Source organism: Rhinoderma darwinii, chromosome 11 (genome assembly GCF_050947455.1).
Source record: "Rhinoderma darwinii isolate aRhiDar2 chromosome 11, aRhiDar2.hap1, whole genome shotgun sequence".
In the NCBI taxonomy this organism is placed as follows: domain Eukaryota; kingdom Metazoa; phylum Chordata; class Amphibia; order Anura; family Rhinodermatidae; genus Rhinoderma; species Rhinoderma darwinii.
The window spans coordinates 54,929,557-54,952,829 of record NC_134697.1 but is presented as its reverse complement, the minus strand read 5'-3'; the positions used below and the strand labels follow the sequence as shown (position 1 = coordinate 54,952,829).

Sequence of the window (23,273 nt, the reverse complement as noted above, 5' to 3'; positions counted from 1 at the left end):
CATTAAAAAGTACAACTAATCCCGCAAAATCAAGTCCTCATACAGCTATGTCGACAGACAAATAAAACATTTATAGCTCTTTGAATGAGACTATAGAAAAACGTAAAAAAATTGCTTGGTCATTAGGGCCTAAAATAGGCTGGTCACTAAGGGGTTAAGGAGTATCTTATAAATGCTATTTTTAAAGAGGTGCACTTAACAGACACGAATATGTTAAAAAATTATTTGTCGCAACCATTAATTGTTAACATGCTTTCATGATCGTTGTTCCCTAACGGCAAATCCAGATAGTGCCAGACTGCAGTACATTTCCTTATCAAACAGACTAGACTTTCGCATAATTGGAATCAAGGAAGGTAGAGAGATGTGTTATGAATACTAATGGATGAAATTAGCTTAAAATACTATTGGATAACTTTTGACCTGCGCAGGATTTCTGTTTTACTAATCAATAATGTGCCAAATAAAGCAAGAGAACTGTAAGGGTGAAGAGAGACGCTCACAGACTTTTTATGTGAGCCCGTCTTCATACATACTAGGATTGCCAATTGCAGCCGAAAATGTAAAGTGCTCTGGTGACAGTTTCTGCCGGTTCGTTTCAGCGATCAGTGGGTGTCTCGGCACCCAGACCCCCACCGATCAAAACTTTTGATATGTCATAGTGACATGTCAGAAGTCACTATGACATATCAAAAGTTTCCTGAAACGACAGTTACTCTTTAAGATAAATTGAACATACTATTTGCAGTATTGCATACTATCTCCATAGAGTCCATCCATATTCACCCGATGTACATCTTCATTGACTTTAAAGGGGTTAGTGTAAGGCCATGTTCACACGTTCAGGAATTTATTATGATTTAGGCCCTGTACTCATCTCCGTTTTGCCCTACATTTAGTGTGTACATCAAGAGCTGAACGTCACCATAGGTGATGGACAGAGAAAAGGGTCATAAAAGTTCCTGACTTATCCTTTTAACGAATACCATTATAGTCTATGGCTGACTAATGTCACTGTTGGGCACCTGTCACAGCCTACATATAACGTATACCCGGGAGCTTTCTGTGAATTGAAAATTGGCTAGACGTGAATATTTTATACCCCATTCACATGCTCAGAAAAATATTCTGTGCCAAATAATGAACATGCTGCAAAATTTTAAATCTGCAGCCCGTTTGCCGCATATTCTGCGCGGAGAAGCTGCACATTAGAATTATTGGATTACAATAGGGCTATTGGAAAAATCCATGCCAGATTTAACTATTGCAAATTTGTGATGTGTGAACATAGAGCGGTAGAGGAAGCAGCAGGAATTCTGAACGCTATGCCACAAGCAGGAAGAAGTCATGGAAATAGGAGTAATTAAAGATTTACTGCAAAGGGTAAGTTCTGTTTAACTTAAAATGAAATAAAATTGGAGGGACATTGGCAATGCATCTATGGGACAGTGAGTTTGCTTTAGCAAAGTACTTGTACTAGTTAAAAGCTAGTCAATCGGTCCAGCTTAGCTGGGCGAGAATAAAATATGTACTGTATAGGGCCAATGATATAGGAGGCCTAACTAGAAGGAAGGTTGTGTTCGAGTACCCAGAGCTGGGCATATAAAGTTCATGCATGACTAGAGCGCTGGTGGCCCCCTTATTCTAGAGATTGTGGAGCTCTCGGCTCAAGGACCTCCACCTATGTGAACATTTAAGTCGGTATGACATGCTAAATGACTTAAAACTGGAGCGCCGCCTAAAATACATAAAGCCTAGCTTCACTTATAAAGCACAACGTCTCTTTTGTGCAAATTTTGAAACAGAAGATGTGAGACACTGCAGGAGAAACAGGATGGGCCGGTTTCTAACTCAACCTCAAAGCCTCACCTGGCACAGGAGCTGTGGGGGCTATGGCACCGGACGGTTGCCTTAGGACAGTAATAGGACAAACTGCAGGAAGAGGCACACCTGGCATACAGATGAGCCCCTCTTTTTGTGTGAACAATGATGGGGTTGAAGTTGGACCCCACTGATCAAACATTGATGGCTTTTGCAGAGAAAAAAAAGTTATCAGTGTTTATGCCATGGAGAACCCCCATTTTTTATTGCACACCTTTATATACTCCAATATTATTTATCCTTATAATTCTTAACAATTTCCTACATCTTCTCTATATTCTGATTTTAAAACATGAAAGAAAATCCTACCTAATAATGGGACAGAATTATTTGCCATGTAGACTGCTATGGTGTGCTTTTAAAAATGTATTACTTTGCTATTTTATCCAGTAACCTGAACAATATATGAGGTTTATTATTTCAGGCCTGCCGTCAGTCATTTTACCTGGACAGGTACGGCACAGCTATGAAGTGCACTACCACTAATGTGTTGAAGGACAAACCCATCTCTTGAGTATAGATAGATATTCTATGTCACAGTACTTCTATCACCTTTAAAATTCAGACTGCAAAATAAAATACAGAACAACTCCTCAGAGGGATTTAGAGAACTCATCCTGGGCTTCTCTTATCATGAGGTATCAGGAACAATCTGTACACTATTTTACTGCAGACAGAAAAATGACTCACTATTGGGGAGCTCAAACTGTTGTGCTAAAGGGTGGGGAAAAAAGAAAAGGTAAGACCATAGATTATTGGAATCCTGCATAATCCATGGATTTAAATATCATTTGCCTTATTAGTGATCTAAAATATTGTGAGAACAAAGAAAATGTACTCTACATCCTTTATTTCGATCTCCCTGTTGACATGAACTAGTCACCACCCAATCAAGATATATTATATTGGCACATTCACCACCAATTTTCAGCAATCCAGCTAAAGTACTCCTGCAGTGTGTATTTGGAGGGTATAGACATATATATGGATGAGTGTAACCAAAGGGTACAAATGTGGGCAGCACAACAGAACTATGCCTCCAGGGCACAACGGGTGCCAGCCTCCAGGAATCCAACTTGAAGATCCCTACAATACAGATAAAGACAAGAGAGAGAGGCGGCACTCCAAAAAAAAAAAAAGTCCAGGTTTATTCTCCCATATGTGCAAAAAAGGTGAGGCAACATTTCAGCTGCTCAATGCAGCCATTGTCAAGCCGTATCACACAATGCAGTCTGTTAATCCCCATAGAGAGGGACAGGTAGAGGTGGGGGGGGGGGTGCTCCTTATTAATACAGCAGATTTGTAACTATGAGTGTTCTTTAAGCTTTCCAATTAACCAAATGGAACAAAATTCTTGGTGCCATTTTGGCTATTTGTAGTACAGACCTGAAGCTGTAACACGCTGACCTTACATAGAGCAGCATATTAAGCTGACAGATCCGCTTTTAAAAGTAAAACAAATAGCTACAACAGCCTAAGCCGAGAGCACGTTACACCAGCTTTATAACACAAACACGTCATTTTCATGTACACACCAATAAATAGGAACTAAAAATATGCTTTTATCCCCGACCGTCAGTAGGCTAAAATTGTAAGCCACGGATCAATCAGTTTATGAGGTCTCTTAATCCTCGATGGTATTTTATATGTTTATGCCAAGTGTCATGGGGCAGTATCTACTTGATAGTCATTGCAGTGTAGTAAACTATGACAAAGTGCAATCTCATGTGAGACATGTTAGCGATTTAAAATGACGGACTAGGAAATACTGCAGCTCAAAGTCCATATTGATTGTTTTATGGATACTAGAAACATGGTAGGTTCTGTAATAATGTTTTTATTATTTTATACAATGGAGAAGCTTAATCGCTTCTTTAATGACTAAGCCATTGTCTCATGCCCAAGCCTAAATTATACAGCTAGTACAGGTTCGTTTTGCTGTTTCATTAGCCGAAATCTCTATTACCATCTGCACTCGCCTGTACTGGTCTAATTTGTACATCATTAAACCATCTGCTCTTTGAGATCTGGCCTAACATTTTCCGCTTTACACCTTTACTCTAGGTACATCCTAATTTGTGCTTCGGCTTTATGGCTGCAGCTAATTCTAGATTATTGTGGATTGTTCTTGATTATTTTATCCACCTGTATTAATGCCCATGCTGTAGAGGATGTAAATGTCTTATGATATTCTTTTATGTCTTCCTGTAATACCTGGATTAAATTCATGGCATATAAACAAATAGATGTCTGTCTTGTTGTAGTCTACATTTTATGGACATAATATAGCATCTTATAAAACAGTTCAATATTAATGCAGCCTTCTATAAAAAATATAATAACATTGATATATTGCAAAGTAGATGTTCTAGAAAGTCAAAAGTGTTGCTTGTTGATGGACACCCATTGAAAATATAGAGGCTTTAAAAAATGAAACTTTTGTTAAAATGTAGTTTTTGCAATTCTTCAAATGATCTTTAATGTCAATAGTAAACCCTCAATAGACAGCAGCAGCTAACCACAAAAATGGATATAAAGAGGCTTTCTGCAACGTGATGGTAAATTGTGCATTGATTACTAGAGAGATTTATAACTAATGTTCTTTTCCTACATCAATTTTAGTTTTAACATTCAATGCATCCATAGCACAGTTATTGTCACCCATCTGCAGATCTATTACTGCTGTACAAGAGATCAACCGCAATGGATGGAGAGGGTCTAAACAGGATCAATAGAGAGTATAGGAGCCCCTACTCCGATACATCGGCTTTCCGGAATAAGCCGAACAGAAACTAAGCGGCTGAGCGCTCACAGGAGCACTTCTACCGCTTCGTTTTAGCGATTGGTGGGGGTTTCAGTGCTCGGACCCCCACCAATCGAAACTTCGGACATATCACTATGACATGTCAGAAGTTAGTTTAACGTTTAGTTACCATTTAAGGCCTCATGCATAAAGCCATATTATGTTTTGTACAGTGCAGTAATAGAGCATAATTACAGATGGATGCTTACTATAGTTCTTAAAGAGATGCTTACTATACCTCTATATGCCTCCAATTCCATATAGAGGTATACAAAAGTTGTTGTTTTTTTGTCTGCTGGATTTCATACGAACCTTGAAGGAAAAAAACATAAATGCCAATCTCCATGGGATGCCGTATTACAGATTTATCTTCCTACACATATGGCAGGTTGCAGAACATGGTACGGTAGCACATGGAGCATTGAGGCTCAGGGGACTCCCTGTGCCCACTGTATAGCCTCCTGAGTCCTGAATATACAAGGTGTTCTTTAATTATCGAAAACATCTGCTTTCCTTTCGAAATGTCAAAATACAGAAAGTGGATGAAAAAGCTTTTACTCAATATATATATATATATAAATAAATGTTAAAAAAAATTGGTGCCAGTTTTTATTTTATTTAAAGCTATAAAATAAAGCTGGACTAAAGATGCACATTTTTTACATAGAAATTGAGTCTCTCTACCACACCCCCCCAAAAAAAAAAAAAATACCCTACATCAGACAATGTTGCAGTGTAAATAGGCCCTTATTCACAAGTTATATGCAGCATATTAGATGAAAAAGAAAAATGTATAGACTGTATTTTTTTTTAGAAATCACTACACTTATTACTCTTCTGCCAGTTTTTGCCATCTTAATGAGCAATTAAATAGTTTATGTACAAATAGGTGTTCGGACTCCAAAATATACACTGAACTAAAAAGAGCTGCATGCTTTATATATTGATTTTCTTACGTTCTTAGCGCTCCTTTAGACTAATGATTTTTATGTCCGGGGTGCCGTATGAGTGTAGAACAGACAGCACCCAGACTGGACACTGACCAAACTCTGACTCATAGTTGATGGGCCAATTCAGATATGAGGTTTTTTTTTAATGGACCACTCATCAGTGATGAAAAAAGAACGAAATCTCAGAATGCTCTAGTTTTGTCCATTTTTCACGCAGAATTGGCCGATAGAAGTTAAAAGGGTCAGCATGAAAAACGAACGGCACACGGATGACATCCGGACAGAAATAAAATGACAAACTAAAGGCAATTGCAGAAAAAAAAACTGATGGAAAATTTTACGGGCTGAACTTGGAGGATTTATCAATGGTTGACGGAATAAACCCGTGGTCTATGCAGCTATTACTATCACAGAAATTGTAGGATCAAAACAATGGCTATTTAGAAGACATTTAAGAGCGCAGATCTTACAATGAGTGTACAATGATAGCTTAAGCTGAAGGCACTCTGAAAAACGAAAGTCACAATTTACGTTAGCACTTTTATTATAAACTCCTACCATTTCTCCATTTACATAAAGGTGTTGGTTTCTGGATTTATAAAACTGGTGTATATGACGTTTCTATCTCATTTAACTTTCTATTCAATAGTATTTATAAATATTACACTAAGGTAATGGATTGTTTTACTTCATTAGAAATGCTGAATCTAAAACAGGGGCCTTAAAGAAACGGCACGCAGGCTGCATGCTGCCCCTGAGGCGATCATCTGCGGCCCGCGGGGCTCCTCCAGGACCGGAATCCCCGGCCAGAGTGTTGCTGATGCTCTAGCTGGAGATTCCACCGATTGACGTCAGGGGCTACCTCTATCAGTGGAATCTCCAGCCAGAGCGTCAGCAACAATCTGGCCGGGGATTCCGGTCCAGGAGGAGCCCCTGACGTCACTATTCATATATGGACAGCAATGTCAGAAGCTCCTCCAAGAGAGGAATCTCCTTCCAGTGCGTCAGCAACGCTATGTCTAGGGATTCCACTCCTAGATGGAGCCCCAACGGATCGAACTACCGATGGCTGTGTGTGTGTGTGTGTGTGTGTGTGTGTGTGTGTGTGTGTGTGTGTGTGTGTGTGTGTGTGTGTGTACATTGCTGGGGTTTGGTCCTCAACGAATTGTTGAGAGATAATCCACTAGAAATATATATGGCAGAATATCGAGTGCTTTTTTGGGAGCAGGTGAAACCCCTCATACATGTAATATTGCTCAATTTTACGAACCAAGGGGAGCTCCTGATGTTTCCACAGCCATTTCTATTTATTCAATAGAATGTTGTCACTGACAGGCCTGGGGACAGAGGGTAGTCCCACTGTGTTGCTATTAAATTTGGCTTAGGACTAAACTGGGGGATGGAGTCTAAGGGAATGCTCATTCTTCTCTGTAAAACGCCCCTTACAAACTTTCCTGTGGACTAGTCTCCAATAGCAAAAAATGAATGCGGATAGGTATTTATGAAGTGTCGTACCAGAATCCATAAGCAAAAGAATAGTCCGAGGTCAAGGATAGCCTAGTTCACGCAATACATAAAGCAGACATGTGCCAGATCAGGCAGCGACGAATAGTCAGGAACAGGCAGAGTCAAGTCCATATGGCAAATGAAGCAGACATGTGCCAGATCAGGCAGCGACGAATAGTCAGGAACAGGCAGAGTCAAGTCCATATGGCAAATGACCCACATAGCGCCACAGGAACCAAATAATCATGCTGCTCTGGAAAGGACTGAATGTCCACAGCTGGTTTAATTAATCACAGGTGCTCAGCCATAGGCTGGTGCACTGGCAGTTTATTAAGAAGGCATCTGCCGCTAGGGAGTGCGGACAATGGTGGCGGTGGGATGCAGAGTGGGACGTTGGCAAAGCAGAAATAGAGTGGCCAGGGGCCATTGTTGATATCACTGTGATGGGCAAGGAAGGTGGCAGAACCTAGAACAGCTTAACATGGAAAATGATAAAAAAATATATATTTTGCCAGTTTCTTAAATTATGAATGTATTACAAACATGTAATTTATATGGCATACATAGTTAATGAATGAATTATTGTTGGCTATAACCAAAACATTTTTACAATTGTATGCTAAATAATTATATTTAATAAGTAACAGCAGCGACAATAAGCTTTCAGTCGAACATAAATTAGTTTTCATCTTCAGACTGACACGGTTTGAAACAAACGTTTGATATTTCAGTAATAAAGATCATGGTCTCATTCATACTAATACTTGTTCTGAAGAAAACCTTAAAATCACAGAAAAAAGGGAACAAGTATAAAACACAGCATATATTAAAAGAGACATTCTCCTGAACAATGTCAAAGGACGATATAAAAAGACAACGCTGGCTGGATGGGAAAGTCAATTGAATTTTCACTTTTTAGGTGTAACGCCTCACACCAAACATTTGTAACTTTACTGATCCAACAAAAAAAAAAAAAAAACAGCAAAATAAAAATGGCAACTGCAAAATTGTAAAATTGTGAAACCATTGACTTTAATAGGTTCGGTTGGGGTTCCGTCACGATGTTCATAATTTTGTATGCCATTTTTCACCGGATCTGCAACGGAGGTTCCTAATAGACCTCCGATGCAGATGTGAAACTAGCCTTAGGAACTCCTAAACCATATGGATGTCCAGATAATAATAAAAAAGTGTATTTATTGTTTGAGCAGACCCCTAACTTAGGAAATTTCTAGAAGGCTTTGTTCACATCTTCGTGCAAATTATCAGAAATTAACGGATTAAATGGCATCAAGCCAGTTAAAACTTAGAGTAAAAATGATTTATAGCAACAATAATTAACTAAATTTCCCATGTATATTATTTAAACAGGAATGCCAGGATATTGCCAGCTTGTAACTTGAGGCAATATCTTATAAACCATAATGTACCTAAGGCTTTTAATAAGTCTACACGTCAATAGACAGTCCATAATGTACGGGCAATAGTGATCTGTCGGTGTTATCAAACCTTATTAAGATAGGGGCAGGGCAACACCTGTAATGAGTTCTGAAGGAACAACTAGACACAGGGTTGGCCAAAAACCATGAACACATTAACCATCATTTGAAATCCAGGCTGATTTGCTGGAAAACCGCATGTCAGCTCAGTTATTTGCCGGATCGCAAACACACCTTGGTTGGACAGGGGCAAGAGGACTTTGGTTTACCTGACCATGAGCGGATACTCAAACAAAATATCAGACTATCATCAAACAAATTGGTCAACCCCAAAAGGGTCAATTCACACGTTACAATCATATAGTGAATATGCCAAATTGCAGCAAAATAAATCCCACAAAAAGGGCGCTTGTACATACACTCTAATGGCGCCTGTACACATAGCGGTAGTGTGTTTATTGCCAGCTGTAGACAATTGTGAATCATAATCGCATCTAACTACCGTTTCTTTGCTCAAAGGCATCCAGAGCGAGCGGGCATATATCTTATAGGTTTACATATTAAGCACATGACTGCCTAAAGGGAATTTCCGGGAAATAAAAAAACGATATAATTCATATAATACTATAGGTAAATTAATAATTGCCTTCAATTATTTATGAACGCTTGTTTTGTCTAGAGGGTAATCATTAGGTTAATTAAAATGGCCGCCGTCACATTAGTAAATATAAAGCCTGTTTTACATTGGAAAACACGCAGCAGGACGGGTTGCGTCAGGATACAGGGAACGAGACTGGCACAAGCCCTTCTTCCTGCCCCGGCTTTAAGTAACTAGGGACGTGAAAATACAGTCAATGTAGAGAACGACCACTTGGATATACACCTGGAACAGCCGACAATCATCTCCGCTGCCTCAGATCCGTTCGTTTTCTAACATCCCTCTCCTCGCCGCTCTTCTGCTTTCTCCCACTGCTCAGTCCTTGAATATGCTCATGAATTTACTTATAATAATGTATTTATTATTTCATTTTCTTTATTTCCCGGAGAACCTCATTAAGATTGCTTTTTTTGTGCTTAGCGACCACATTATTGAGGTTATTTAGCCAGGAATCTAGCCGTAAATTGATGCCTCGATGGTTTGTAGGATATATGTTAAATATGTCTGAAGCACTTTTTTCATTTCAGCGCATTTATTTTTATTTTTTTTAAAATGCCTCTCAAGTCACTAGAATGGTAAACTGAAGAAAACCCTTTAATGCTTCCAAGCATTTAAAGTAGAGACAGAGATGAGAGCTGCTTCATTTTTAACACTTCTGGATGTGCAGAAAAGAAAATGTGCCTTCAGTGGTTTGAAAAATAGATCCTGAAATTCATCTTGCATATAACCTACCAGCAGAAATGGTTTCCTAGTTTGTGATCTCCAAAATAAAAATAAATGCAGCCATATTACCTAATAGAAGAATTACCCTGATCATTTTGCTTATCTCGGTTGTATGACTTTGCAGATATCATGTACACGCTTACAAGACGAGAGGTACCGGAGCACTACACAAAGATAACCGGCCTCTATCCTTCTCAGACTTAGGCCCCATGTACACCACCGTAAAAACTCCCGTAATTACGGCCCGTAATTACGGGCCCATGGACTTCTATTGGCCACGGGTACTTCCCCGTATGGTTACGGGAAGGTGCCCGTGCCGTTGAAAAAGATAGAACATGTCCTATTTCAGGCTGTAATTACGGCACGGGCAGCCCATAAAAGTCTATGGGGCTCCTGTAATTACGGGTGACTACGTGTGTGTGCACCCGTAATTACGGGAGCGTTGCTAGGCGACATCAGTAAATAGTCACTCTCCAGGGTGCTGAAAGAGTTAAACGAGCGGCAGTAACTGTTTCAGCACCCTGGACAGTGGCTACCGATCACAATATAGATAAATCTGTAAACAAAAAAAACAAAATTTTTTTTTAAAAAAAGACGTTCATACTTACCCAGAACTCCCTGCTTCTTCCCCCAGTTCGGCCTCCTGGGATGACGTTACAGCCCATGTGACTGCTGCAGCGAATCACAGGTCAAATCACAGGCTGCAGCGGTCACATGGGCTGCCGCGTCATCCAGGGAGGTCGGACTGGATGTCAAGAGAGGGACGCGTCACCAAGACAACGGCCGGGTAAGTATGAATTGCTTTTACTTTTATTACGGAAAGGGCTGTCCCTTCTCTCTATCCTGCACTGATAGAGAGAAGGGGCTGCCGATTACTGCAGTGCAATTTTGCAGCCAAAAACGTGCCCGTAAATACAGGTGTAATACGGGTCAAATACGTGTGACCAAGGACCCGTATTTACAGGTGGACAAAAATACGGTCGTGTGCATGGGGCCTTAACCCAGGCTCCTTTTTACTGCGAGGAGGACAAAAAATAAGCAGTATACTTAAAGAGGTTTTCTGAAATTCTAAAAAAGGGTAGATGGCGGGAAACTGCAGGCCATAGTAGGAGACCGACATGGTATTAATAGGGCATATATATTTTAAAATTAGCGTCCACAAATATTGCAAAACCATTTAAAGCAGGATATAAAAACCTATTTAAGAATAATAGAGAGATGCCCTATTGCAAGCAATATTCCAGTGTACTTCCAGGTATACGGAAATATATAATATAGTGCAGGAATTAGCAAAATGATGATTTTTCTATATACTTTTGTAAGTCTATACAGGTTCTAAACAGCAGCACAGACCAGCCACGCAGTCCATGCTGCGGACTACTCAGAACTCTGCAGTAGGAGACGACCGGCTTCCGGCTTCATACTGGAGCAAGTACTGTAGTAAGTCCAAGTGCACTGGCTTCTACAATATAACCGAGAAGACTTACCTCAAGTTTAAGAACATCGTGCTGGAGTTTGCGCTGAAACTCTAGAAAGCTCTTAATAGTTAGTTTCCCTTTCAAATCTGCTCCAAAGAAATAGGTGGTAAGAGCGGAGCTGAATCCTGTTTTCAGTGTGTTCCCAGTAGTGGATCGATCTCGATGACGCATGCCCATACTGGTCTGGGATCGAATGATGCTTTGCACCTGAAGACAAAAATATACAATAATGTCCGTTATGTCGTACAGAATTAACTGAACTCCAGTCCTGATACTACATATTCAAGTATAAAAACGTATTAACCAAACTATCAGTGTATGTAAAAGTATGGCGTTCGTAACGCTGACAAACCCGAAAAGTATAGAAATAGAAGATTAGTATAGAAGTTGCATAAGTGTTCCTCTCTCCATAAGAGGTTTACGTAAAAAAAGCTACGGCTAAAGTCCCCCTCACCTTACATTACTTATATGTGTAAAATATACAGTATACCTTAAAAAGTGTATTCGCAGGATTTTGTATAACCTTTGGTGTAGTTAAATGATATGTGAACCAAGGACCAAGAAAGGACCCCAGGGTTGTCTGTTCAGTTTGCCTGCTGTTTGGGCACACTATGTGCTGGCCTAACAGCAGCCTGTGTCATAGTGACACAGTGTAATGTATTAGCATACAGGAGTATGCTAATGCATTACAAGTAAAAAACAAAAGATCTAAAAGTTTTCTTAATGGGATTAAAAAAATAAGGCCAAAAAATATAAAAATCATTATTTTGCATAAAATATATTTTATTGCCTCTACGCTAAATGAAGATAAAAGACCTACACATTCGGTATCTAAACGACCGTAATAACCTGAAGAATTAATCTAATGGGTTATTTAGCGTTAAACGTGAACTGGATAAAAAATAAAACAAGAAAAACTATGTTGAGAATCACTTTTTCCTTAAATTTCTCATGCATAAAACAAGGCCTCATTACGGCCACATCAATGAAAAATTAAAAAAAGGTATGGCTGATGAAATGCAGAGAGGTAAAAACTGAAAAATTTAGCTGGTCATTAAGACCTTTTCAGGCCCGGTCATTAAGGGGTTAATTAAAATTCAAAATGTAAAAGATATGCAGCGGTGCCAGCTTTTTGAAGAGACCCATCAACTGAACTTGCCGATACTAGCTACTGGCAAGACATCTAGGAGAATGATGTACCATGTCTGTTTTTTGATGTTTCATTCAGTGACGTAGAAATCTACTATTCTCTCTTTGTATATTAGTATGGCAGACCTGGTCATCAAACAAACCATCCCTATTGGAAATGGTGCTTAACCCCTTAATGACCGGGCATGTTTGTACCTTAATGACCAAGCCAGATTTGTCAAATCTGGTATGTGTGACTTTATCAGAGAATAACTCTGTGAAAGTTTTGAATATCCAAGTAATTCTGACATTGTTTTTTCGTCACAAGTTGTACTTTATTTTAGTGGTAAAAGTAGACTGATACGATTTGCGGAAATTAATTAAAAAATAGAAAAATGGAAGAAATGTTGTAAAAATTACCATTTTCCCCTATTTTTAACTGCAATATGTCACATATGTACATACATACTGTACAATTTTTTTAATTAAATATATATTTCTATCTCTTTACTCTATTTTGGCAGCACTTTTGAAAAAATAAAATAAATTTTCAGCAATTTAGAGGACTTACAAATTGAATAATAATTTTATAAATTTTGAAGTACATTTTGTTTTCCTGCACCAAGCCAGGTTTTCAGAGGCTCATAGGTGTCAGAATGGTGGAAACCCCCACAAATGACCCCATTTAGAAAACTAGACCCCTTAAGGTATTTACCTAAGGGTATAGTAAGTATTTTGACCCCACAGTTTTTTGCTAAATTTAATACATAGCAGGTGAAAAAAAAAATAATTTCACTTATTTTCATAAAAGTATCAGTTTGAAGACCAATTTCTTTGTAAAGCGACCATGAGAATGAAGAAACACACCACAAAATTTATCACCCTCTTTCTCCTGTTTTCAAAAATACCCACATTGTGGCCCTAATGCGCTGCCTGGACACACGGCAGGACCCAAAAGGAAGGGAACACCCGGAGGCTTTCAGGACTCATATTTTGCTTGAAAATGTTTTAGACCCCACTGTACATTTGGAGAGGCTTTGAGCTGCCAGAACGATAGAAACTCCCCATAAACGACCCCATTTAGAAAACTAGACCCCATAAGGTATTTATTTAGGGGTATAGTAATTACTTTGACCCCACAGTTCTTTGCTAAATTTAATGCATATCAGGTGAAAAAAATAATAATTTCACTTTTTTCATAAAAGTATTTGTTTGAAGACCGATTTCTTTGTAAAGCGACCATGAAAATGAAGAAACACACCCCAAAATCTATCACCCTCTTTCTCCTGTTTTCAAAAATACCCACATTATGGCCCTAATGCGTTGTTTGGACACACGGCAGGGCCCCAAAGGAAGGGAACACCCGGAGGCTTTCAGGACTCAGATTTTGCTTGAAAATGTTTTAGGCCCCAATGTACATTTGGAGAAGCTTTGAGCTGCCAGAATGATAGAAACTCCCCATAAACGACCCCATTTCGAAAACTAGACCCCTTAAGGTATTTATCTAGGGGTATAGTTAGCATTTTGACCACACAGGTTTTTCGCTAAATATATTGGAATTAGTCTCTAAGAATTAAAATGTACTTTTTTTCTGAAACAACATAGAAATTTTTATTATTTACAAGGAATAAAGAAGAAAATGCACCCCAACATTTGTAAAGCAATGTCTCCCGATTACGACAATACCCCATATGTGGTAATAAACTGCTGTTTGGACCCACAGCAGGGCTCAGAAGGGAAGGAGCGCCATTTGGATTTATGATTTTGCTGGAATGGTTTTCGGTGCCATGTCGCAATTGCAATGCACTGGAGGGACCAAAACAGTGGAAACCCACCAAAAGTGACCCCATTTTGGAAAAACCTTCAAGGAATTTTTCTAGGGGTATAGTGAGCATTTAGACCCCACGGGTCTTTTGCAGAGTTTATTAGAATTAGGGCGCGAAAATTAATATCAACATTTTTTCCACTAAAATGTTGCATTTTCTCATTTTCACAAGGGATAAAGGAGGAAAAAAACAACCATTTTTTATAAAGCAATTTCTCCCGAGTACGGAAATACCCAACATGTTGTCATACGTTTTTTCATTAGAAATGAGTTAACCCTTTCAGGACTGATCCATTTTTTGCTTTCATATTTTAGATTTTCACTCCCCGCTTTCCAAGAGCCATAACTTTTTTATTTTTCCATCAATAGAGTGGTGTGAAGGCTTATTTGTTGCGGGACAATCTGTAGTTTTCATTGGTACCATTTTGGGGTACATGCGATTTTTTTTGATCACTTTTTATTCAATTTTTTTGCAATCCTGAGCAACAAACAGGAATTCTGACACCGTTTTTTAGGTTTTCTTTTTGCGGCGTTCACCGTACGCTATAAATGACATTTTTACTTTATTCTGCAGGTTGGTACGATTACGGCGATACCATATGTATATAGGTTTGTTCCTTTTTTTTAGCGTTTGCGCAATAAAATGACTTATTTATAAAAAAAAAAAATTCTGTGTCACCATATTCTGAGAGCCATAATTTTTTAATTTTTTAGTCAAAAAAGCTGTGTAAGGGCTTGTTTTTTGCGGGACGGATAGAAGTTTTTATTGGTACTATTTTCGGGTACATGCGACTTTTTGATCACTTTTTATTCTTTATTTAGGGAGCGGTGGTGACCCAAAAAATTGCGATTCTGTCGTAGTTTTTTTATTGATTTTTTTTTGGGGTGTTCATCGTGCGGGAAAAACAACATTATAGTTTTATAGTTGGGTTCGTTACGAACGCGGTGATACCAAATATGTGTACTTTTTTAACGTGTTCATTTTTTTTTCTATAATAGTTTTATTATAGGAAAAAAAGCATTTAGTGTTTATAGAACTTATAACTTTTATTTTTACACTTTTTTTAAAACATTTTTATTACTTTTTTTTACTTTTTTCACTTGTCCCACTAGGGGACACTTAGTCTTGCAGCTTTGATCGCTGCTAGAGTACATTACACTACACACGTAGTGTAATGTACTCCAACGGTCATTGTGACGTGACTGTCACACTGACAGGAAGCAGAGGAGGAACGGCCGGAGGCTGTTCCTCCGAGGCTTCCGTGCATGGCAACCCGGAGGTCATTATCTGACCTCCGATTGCCGTGACAAGCATCGGTAGCCCCCACGATCACTTCGTGGGGGCTGCTGATGTGCTTCAAACCACTTAAATGCGGCGACGGCAATCCGTCGCCGCACTTAAGGGGTTAACTGCCGAAATCAGCGGCGATGGTCCGCTGTCCGGCAAGACTGATGTCTCAGCTGTCTAGGACAGCTGTCAGCGCGCGTCTGTCACTCTGTGTTTACACAGAGTGACAGTTTGAAATGCGGACGAAAATGAACGTCATGGTGCGGGAACTAGCAGCCGACCATGACGTTCATTTTCGTCCTTGGTCGTTAAGGGGTTAAACACAGGAAAGATGAAAAAAAAACAAAACCGTGTACGTTCCGTAATATCAAAGATCAGATATTGTGCAGGATGATCTATAACAGGGGTCCACAACTGGTGAGCCTTGGTCCGAAATCGGACCGGTGACGCCAGTTGTCCGGACCAGAGACGTCACTAGCTCCGGGCATCCAGGGCAGAAGCCTGAATTTTTGGCCCTGTATTCCAACATTCAATTGTATCTGCATCCTCATGACGCACGTACAATTAAATATTATGGTGGAGCAGGGAGCCATCAGTTCCTTGCTCCACCGTTCACTAGTCTACAGGCAATGTTAGGCCTGAAGCCTATAAGACGCTGGGACAGGATCACTGCGCAGGCAGGCGCAATGATGTCGCTGCATTGCATTGGCCTACGCAAGGGACCCGTCTCAGCATCTCATAGGCTGGAACTACAAGGGGGAACTGTAGGCACTATCTAAAAGGGGCTTTCTCTGGCACTATCTAAAAAAGGGAATTGTAAGGCATTGTCTACAGGGGTCACTGCGTGGCAACTATCTACAAGGGGAAATGTGTGGCACTATCTACAGGGGGGCAGATCAGTCTCGGATTTCTGCCACAGATCCACGGGTCAGAATTGCCTATGGCAAATCTAGTCCGTAAGCATATAGCCTTAACTATAAATAATGGAGTACCCCTGATCTATACTACAGTCTCAACTGGTTGTCAATAAACATGTCTAACAAATTCAGCTATCGGCACACACAAAATCCCATTTCAGCCCTATTACAATGACAAGGAAGCGGATGTTATTTCGTATCTTGTTATTATAAATATATGGTTGTGTCATGGTTTCCGCTTACAGATGAAGCTGCACAAGTAGATATAATCGTGTGCTAGATATACTCTGCATCGCCGAAAGCTTTCCTCTCATGATATGCGATCGTTTATCTTATGATTAAACTGCAACTGAGAAGGAGACAATAGAGCTTTTAAACAATACGTTTCCATTTTAATATCACAAGGTTTTCCCATCTCTATATGCTGAGTAAAACATAGTAATTCTCAAAATGTTGTTCTTCGAGTTTAGGTCCATTAACAGAAGACTAGCCAGGTTTTAAGAGGTTATACTGGATTAGAAAAACATGGCTCCGGGGACCGCAGTGGTATTCTAGCTCCTCTCTCTTAGGGCTCAGCTATGATCAGGAACTGCAGATGCATTTTCTAAATGGAATTTGAGGTTCCTTAATTCACCTGCCTATTTATAAGCGGTTTTCTCCCCCATGCTTTACACTGCAACTCTTCTTGCGCATGTTAGCACATTTCCCCTTGCTTTTTTCAATGTGAACATTTGATACGTGTTTTTTCCACTTCAAACCCAATTATATAAAAACACGGATTGTCTCGGGTATTACTGGTACCCAACTTCACCTCAACCTAGATAGACCCAGTCTTTCAGATCAAATGACCAGAATCTGTCGTCCACATGGGTTCTCACAGGAAATGACCTACACATAATTTAAACTACCAACAACAGTTTCTTGGACCTACCTGATGAAGTAACGGCCCAATTAATTCTATAGAAGAATATATATTTAATTGTGTTTTTCCTAGCTGCTAAACAAAGACGACTAAGGCCTCATGCACACGACCGTAGTGATGTGCACGGGCCGTGACTTGCGGCTCGGACGGCCGTGGAGTGTCACCCGCGGCTGCCCGCAAATCACAGGCCGTGCACATTGCCATGGGCATTCATTTCAACGAGCCTGGACCGCAAGATGTGGCCGTCATAAGACATGTCCGTTCTTTTTGCTCCTGGGCAATGCATGGACCGTGGGAACCACGGTCGTATGCATGGGCCCATTGAAATGAATGGGGCCACAATTTGCCCGCAGATTTGTGGGCGAATTGCGGCCGCAAAAATACGTTCATGTGCATGGGGCCTTACACCACGGTTCCTGAACTGCAACTACATTCCCAATTTACATCAATGCTACTAATACATTTTCCATTTGTATTCTTCACTCACATCACCTCAAAAAAGGACCATATATTTCAGAAGGTGATTTATTCTATGCTCATGATCACTGCTTGCCGAGGAACGGGTTCAAAACAATCTACCAAGAGCACTGCATGCTGCGCTATTCCGATCATCAAAAGTAAAGGAACATCCTATGAAAGGTCTGAGCAGCAATATGAACAGAGCTTAAAAAAATCATGAAATAGATAATGGCAGAAGAACTTTTGTCATTTTAGCAAAGAGCTCAATGTTATACTGCCGAGCTGGCTTATATAAATCCCAGTCTCTGCAGCAGAGTGTTTAAATAATAAAGCTATAAATAACATGTGGAGCATATGGTCAATGTAAGTACAACGTCATAGACCCTGTCAAGCAATGGATGCCAGTATGGCAGAGCGGACCTAAAATGGAAACACACTACATGTTATAGTGGTAGGAAAACTAATCAATGCAAGAATACTCCTTGACTAGATGTTTATTATAAATGCAGAGTGATCCTCACTGTCCCTTAGTTAGAGCGCATGTATATGAGAAAGTCTATGCTCACACATCCTGGCTTTTCTTTTATGTTACCATTTCTCTTTGACGACAAGAACAACATGGCATGATACGCTATTCCATCAGTTTAAAAAACGGAAACCTAATGGACCCACGTTCTAAGTTAAGGCCGTTTTACTCGGGCCTGATGATTGCCCTGTGTAAACACTCGTTCATCGGCTAATTGTATCGTATATGCAGCAAAAAATATTATCGTTGTCCGCAACTTATCCGTGTGTAAAAAAGGAGACGTGCTGCCGACATGATAGGAGTGTAGGAGGATGAGCAATCGGAGTAACAAACCACAGACATCGCTTCTTGTGAAAAGAGCAAACAAACGCCAATCAACGAGCAGTCTCATTGATCGGCGCTCGTCTACACAGCCCAGGTTGGGCCGTGTAAGAGGACCCTTAGGCTTTGCATGAGGCCTCCATCGCAGATTCCATACAAAATGCTAGTAAAAGATAATTCAGCATTATTTTTTCAATGTATACTATTCACATTAAAAGGAGCATTAATAATTCAGCTTTTTTTTTTTTAGCTCTGACCTCATCTTTTGCAGCCCCCTGCAGGTTCAGTGCCTCATTAGCATTGGGTGACACACAGAGCCTCAATTATGTTTTTTATATATATATATATATATATATATATATATATATATATATATATATTAAAAAAAAGTGTTGCCTAGAGCAATCAATCAAATCACTATTTTGAGATCTACTCCAAGAAAAAAATAAAATATTGGACTCTTGATTACTATGGGCAACACTGATATTTTTCTTGGTACAGTTATAATGTGCGAGGCCCATTGTGTGTACAACAGTTACTCAGCATTATACTGAAAGAGTACCTGTCAATTCGGCCAAATGTGAAATTTATTCATATTCTGCTTGCTCAATATGATCATAGGATTCTTTTTTGCAATAGATGTTCCCTATCCTCTCGCAGTGGCCCGATCGTCTGGCGGTGTTTCTTTCCATTCCCTCTAGTACAGGGGGTGTGTATTGTGTTTGTGACACTTGCCAGCACTATACAAGGCTGCACTTCCTTACCCTTACATTCCATTAGGAATTGACATATGGAAAGCCGGCCAGTCTAAAATTCCTCCTCTCTGTTATAGCGGCAGTGCGATCAGGACATCTAAACATATTGAATGTGGTTAGAAACTGGAGAAATAGCATGCTGAGTAAGTAGGCTCACGGTGAAGCAGGGATAGTTTGATTGACAGAGGAGCAGAAACGGATCTGCTGTCCCATCCTATTCACTGCAGTTCCCGCAACACATTAGTACACTACGGCTCGTGTGTCATCCCTGCGAGCCATCGTACTATTAGATCAAAGTGTTGGTGAGGCATAGGGACTTTGCCCATGCCATCACTTGCGAGTGCTGGATGCATTATACAGCTTATATCCTGCTCTAACGGCAAAACTGGAAATAACTTTTCAAGCGTTTCCCCCCTAGATGCTGCAGTCAACAGCGACTACAACACCGAAGGTGTTTGACAGAGTAAGTGAGCTTCCTTTATCCACCCATCGGCACCCCCTTGATGCAATCGTGGGGGATAATGGGTTACAATGGCAGCTGGGCGCCTAAAGGTACCTAGGTCTGTCATAGGAGAAAGCCTATAAGCCTGAAATTTTGCCAGTCAGAGTAACAGTGACAGTCAATAAGGCATTGGTAAGTGGAGTATTCCAAAGTATTAGAGAAGTGATAAGATGATGACAGCATCAAGTCCCCTAGCAGGATAAAAAATAAACTAAAATGAAACAAAGTATAGAATAAATAAATGAATGAAACCATTTTTTAGCATTAAATATTATTTAGCAAAAATAGTAGACTATACAAAAATACATATATGGTATCTCCGCAATCACAAAGACCCATAGAAGAAAGATCATAGAGTGGATTTACAAAAAAAATCCCATTCCCCCACATTTGTATTTTATTTAAAAAAAATTCTAATAATAATTATATGTGGCTTGAAATGTTGGCAATAAAAATTACAACTTGGGCCGCAAAAAGGAAAGCCTGAATTTGGCCACGTTGACGGAAAAATGAAAATAGTTATGGCTCTTCAAATGCAGCGACAAAAAAATAAAAAAATATTTACTTTTCTCATAAAACATGCATGCAAAAGTAGTAAAATTAGAAAAAAAAAAAAATATATAGGTTTGGTATTGCCTCAATCGTGATGATCTGTGGAAGTAATTATGATATTTATACCGAACAGTACGTGGCATAAAGAAAAAAAAGAAAACTATATCGAATTTTCTATTTTTTCCAATCCTTCCCACCCCCTTAAGAAAAATGTAACAAAAAAAAAAATTAGCCAATAAGTTATATGTACCCCAAAATTTTGCTAATAAAAATTATAACGCATCCCGCAAAAAACAAGCGCCCATTTGGCAAGGTTATCGTAAAAATAAAGTTATGACTCTTGGAATTCTAACAACCCCTTGCACCCCTAAATGATATTCTAGGTAAAATCAGCTGTTCATATTGCTCTACAACACTAAAACATCTTTCTGGTGTTAGGTCCAGTTAAAAACAAACATACAACCAATGGTAATACCAATTTTAGTTCAGCCTCGGCATGGCTTCCCTACAGAATTTTTCACTAACTCACTGGTATCTTTAGAGATATAATTTGCAAAAGAGGTGCTCCAAGGATATGTATGGAGACCCTGCAGAGACCAAAGGAAGATGGGGTGTTGGCGGTACCAAACCCATGGCTTTATTATATTGTGGCTCAGCTTCAGCATCTCAGATGGTGGGGAGCGGAAACAGTGGGGAAATTACTTTGCTTTGGGACTGGTGAGAAACAGCTATTTTTAGTTCTAGAATCTGGCCGGCTGGGAGAAATGAGAAGGGCTTTCCTACACTAGCTATGATTTATAAGGTCTGGGATAGGGCCAAAGAAGTGGTGGGATAGTGGGGTATACTCCATACTCCCCCATATGGGGAAACAATTTTTATTAAGAACTTGATCAACTACAGGGGTTCGAGAAGTGGCAGTGTAAAGGCCTTAGGGTCCTCCAGCACCTTTTTCTCATGGTGTGATTCGCAGGTTTGCAGACCTGCAATCGGAATTTGATCTTCCTCAAACTAGTTTCTTTAAGTATTTACAACTCAGACACGCCTACGAACAACAGAATAGAATGTCGCCAATAGCCCCAGCATCCCACACTTCTTAATGTTTTAGCTCAGCCAGAAGACATCAAGAGCATAATTTCTTTATTATATTTATCCCTACTAGATCCCACTTTCAAGGCTAGGCCTCTTAATCTGAGGGAACGATGGGAGCGAGATCTGGGTCAGATTGCTGAGGAAGTTTGGCAGGACATCCTAGAATCAGTACCTAATACGTCCCTAAGTTAAATGTATCGACTCTCACAACTTTTCATCCTTCATATGGCGTATAGAACCCCTCTCCTTTATAAGATGGGATATAAAAGGGGACTCTTGTTGTTATAGGTGTACGGAGAGTGGAGCTGACCTAATACATGTTATGTGGAGCTGCCCGCGTAGTAAGAGTTTCTGGAGAAGGGTGGTGGGTCTTATTGGGCAGGTGAACATGTGCACTAGTGCTTTGGACCCGTTGTATGTATCCTAGGATATACCTCTGACTTGCCTGTGACAGAGGGGCAGAGACGGACGGTTCTGAGACTTCTATATCAAGCGGACAGCTGCACACACTGGTCTAATACGGATCCCCCCCCCCCCCCCCCCCGAGATCATAGAATTTAAATCTAGGGTCAATACTTTAGCTCCCTGGTTGAATACACCAGACCTTGCTCCAATTGCTCTGGTCCTTAATAGGGTACTTACATATCCAGTTATACCGACTGGTGGTCATGGGAATTCCTCCTAGTCTCTGGCCCTCCTACGATAATTTTCTGTACAATATGCTTTTGATTTATGTATCATACCCCCTTATGTTTCCGATAGAATGTGTATATGGATGTGACATGATATTGGTTATACAAGGTAGCTAATTGCTGTGTAGAGTGTGTAGGAGTTCGAGGCACGCGGACCTAGATATTGTATGAGAATGATTACATTTGAACAGCAGGTGGGATTAGGAGCGGGAGAAGGGAGGGGGTGTTCTATGTTCTTTTAATGTATATACATGGTGGCAAAAACTTCAATAAAAAATTATTTGATTCAAAAAACAATTTTAGTTCAAGCTAAACTTACATAGGAAGGATATATGTGGTTTCTCTTATTCCTCTAGGACCTGGCTCCTGTTCTACTCTACATGTCATTGAATAGAGAACTTTGTAGGTATTTACATAGCAATTAAGGACCTTTTAGTGTTAATGGCATTTCCAGTATTTGGAGACGTTTTTCCCTCACTTTCCTCTATTCTTAGTGTACTAAACTAATTACAGTCTGGTTCCTACAATCACGCTTACTTTCTGTTAATCACATCTATGGAGATAATCATTATTTAGCAATTAGCGACATGCTGCATGGAAACAAAAAGCTTTCCTTCTTGAATTTGTTGATGGAGACACATAGTAAACATGTAAGAGAATGCAACATTAGTATATAAATGAATAAAAAAAATGAAAACAAGATTACATCACACTTGATTGCAATAAGGGGCACTATATTAGTACTATGATTTTTAACTTTATTTTTTTTAGAATTTGATTTAGGAATAAGTGGCTGTCAGACATTTCTTTCTGCGGCTTATTTCCAGTAAAAATATAAGGATCAGGCATATTGAACGCC

The 23,273-nt window shown here is 39.6% G+C and overlaps 1 protein-coding gene across 2 annotated transcripts in view; it reads right to left on the bottom strand.

Moving 5' to 3' along the window:
- The window catches only part of MICU1 (mitochondrial calcium uptake 1), a 198,965-nt gene that overhangs the window by 61,446 nt on the left and 114,246 nt on the right, over positions 1-23,273 (bottom strand). For both annotated transcript variants that reach the window (XM_075841550.1, XM_075841549.1), the window contains one exon: positions 11,448-11,645. In XM_075841550.1, coding sequence (XP_075697665.1) covers positions 11,448-11,645 — 198 coding nt within the window. The remainder of the gene's footprint in view (positions 1-11,447; positions 11,646-23,273) is intronic.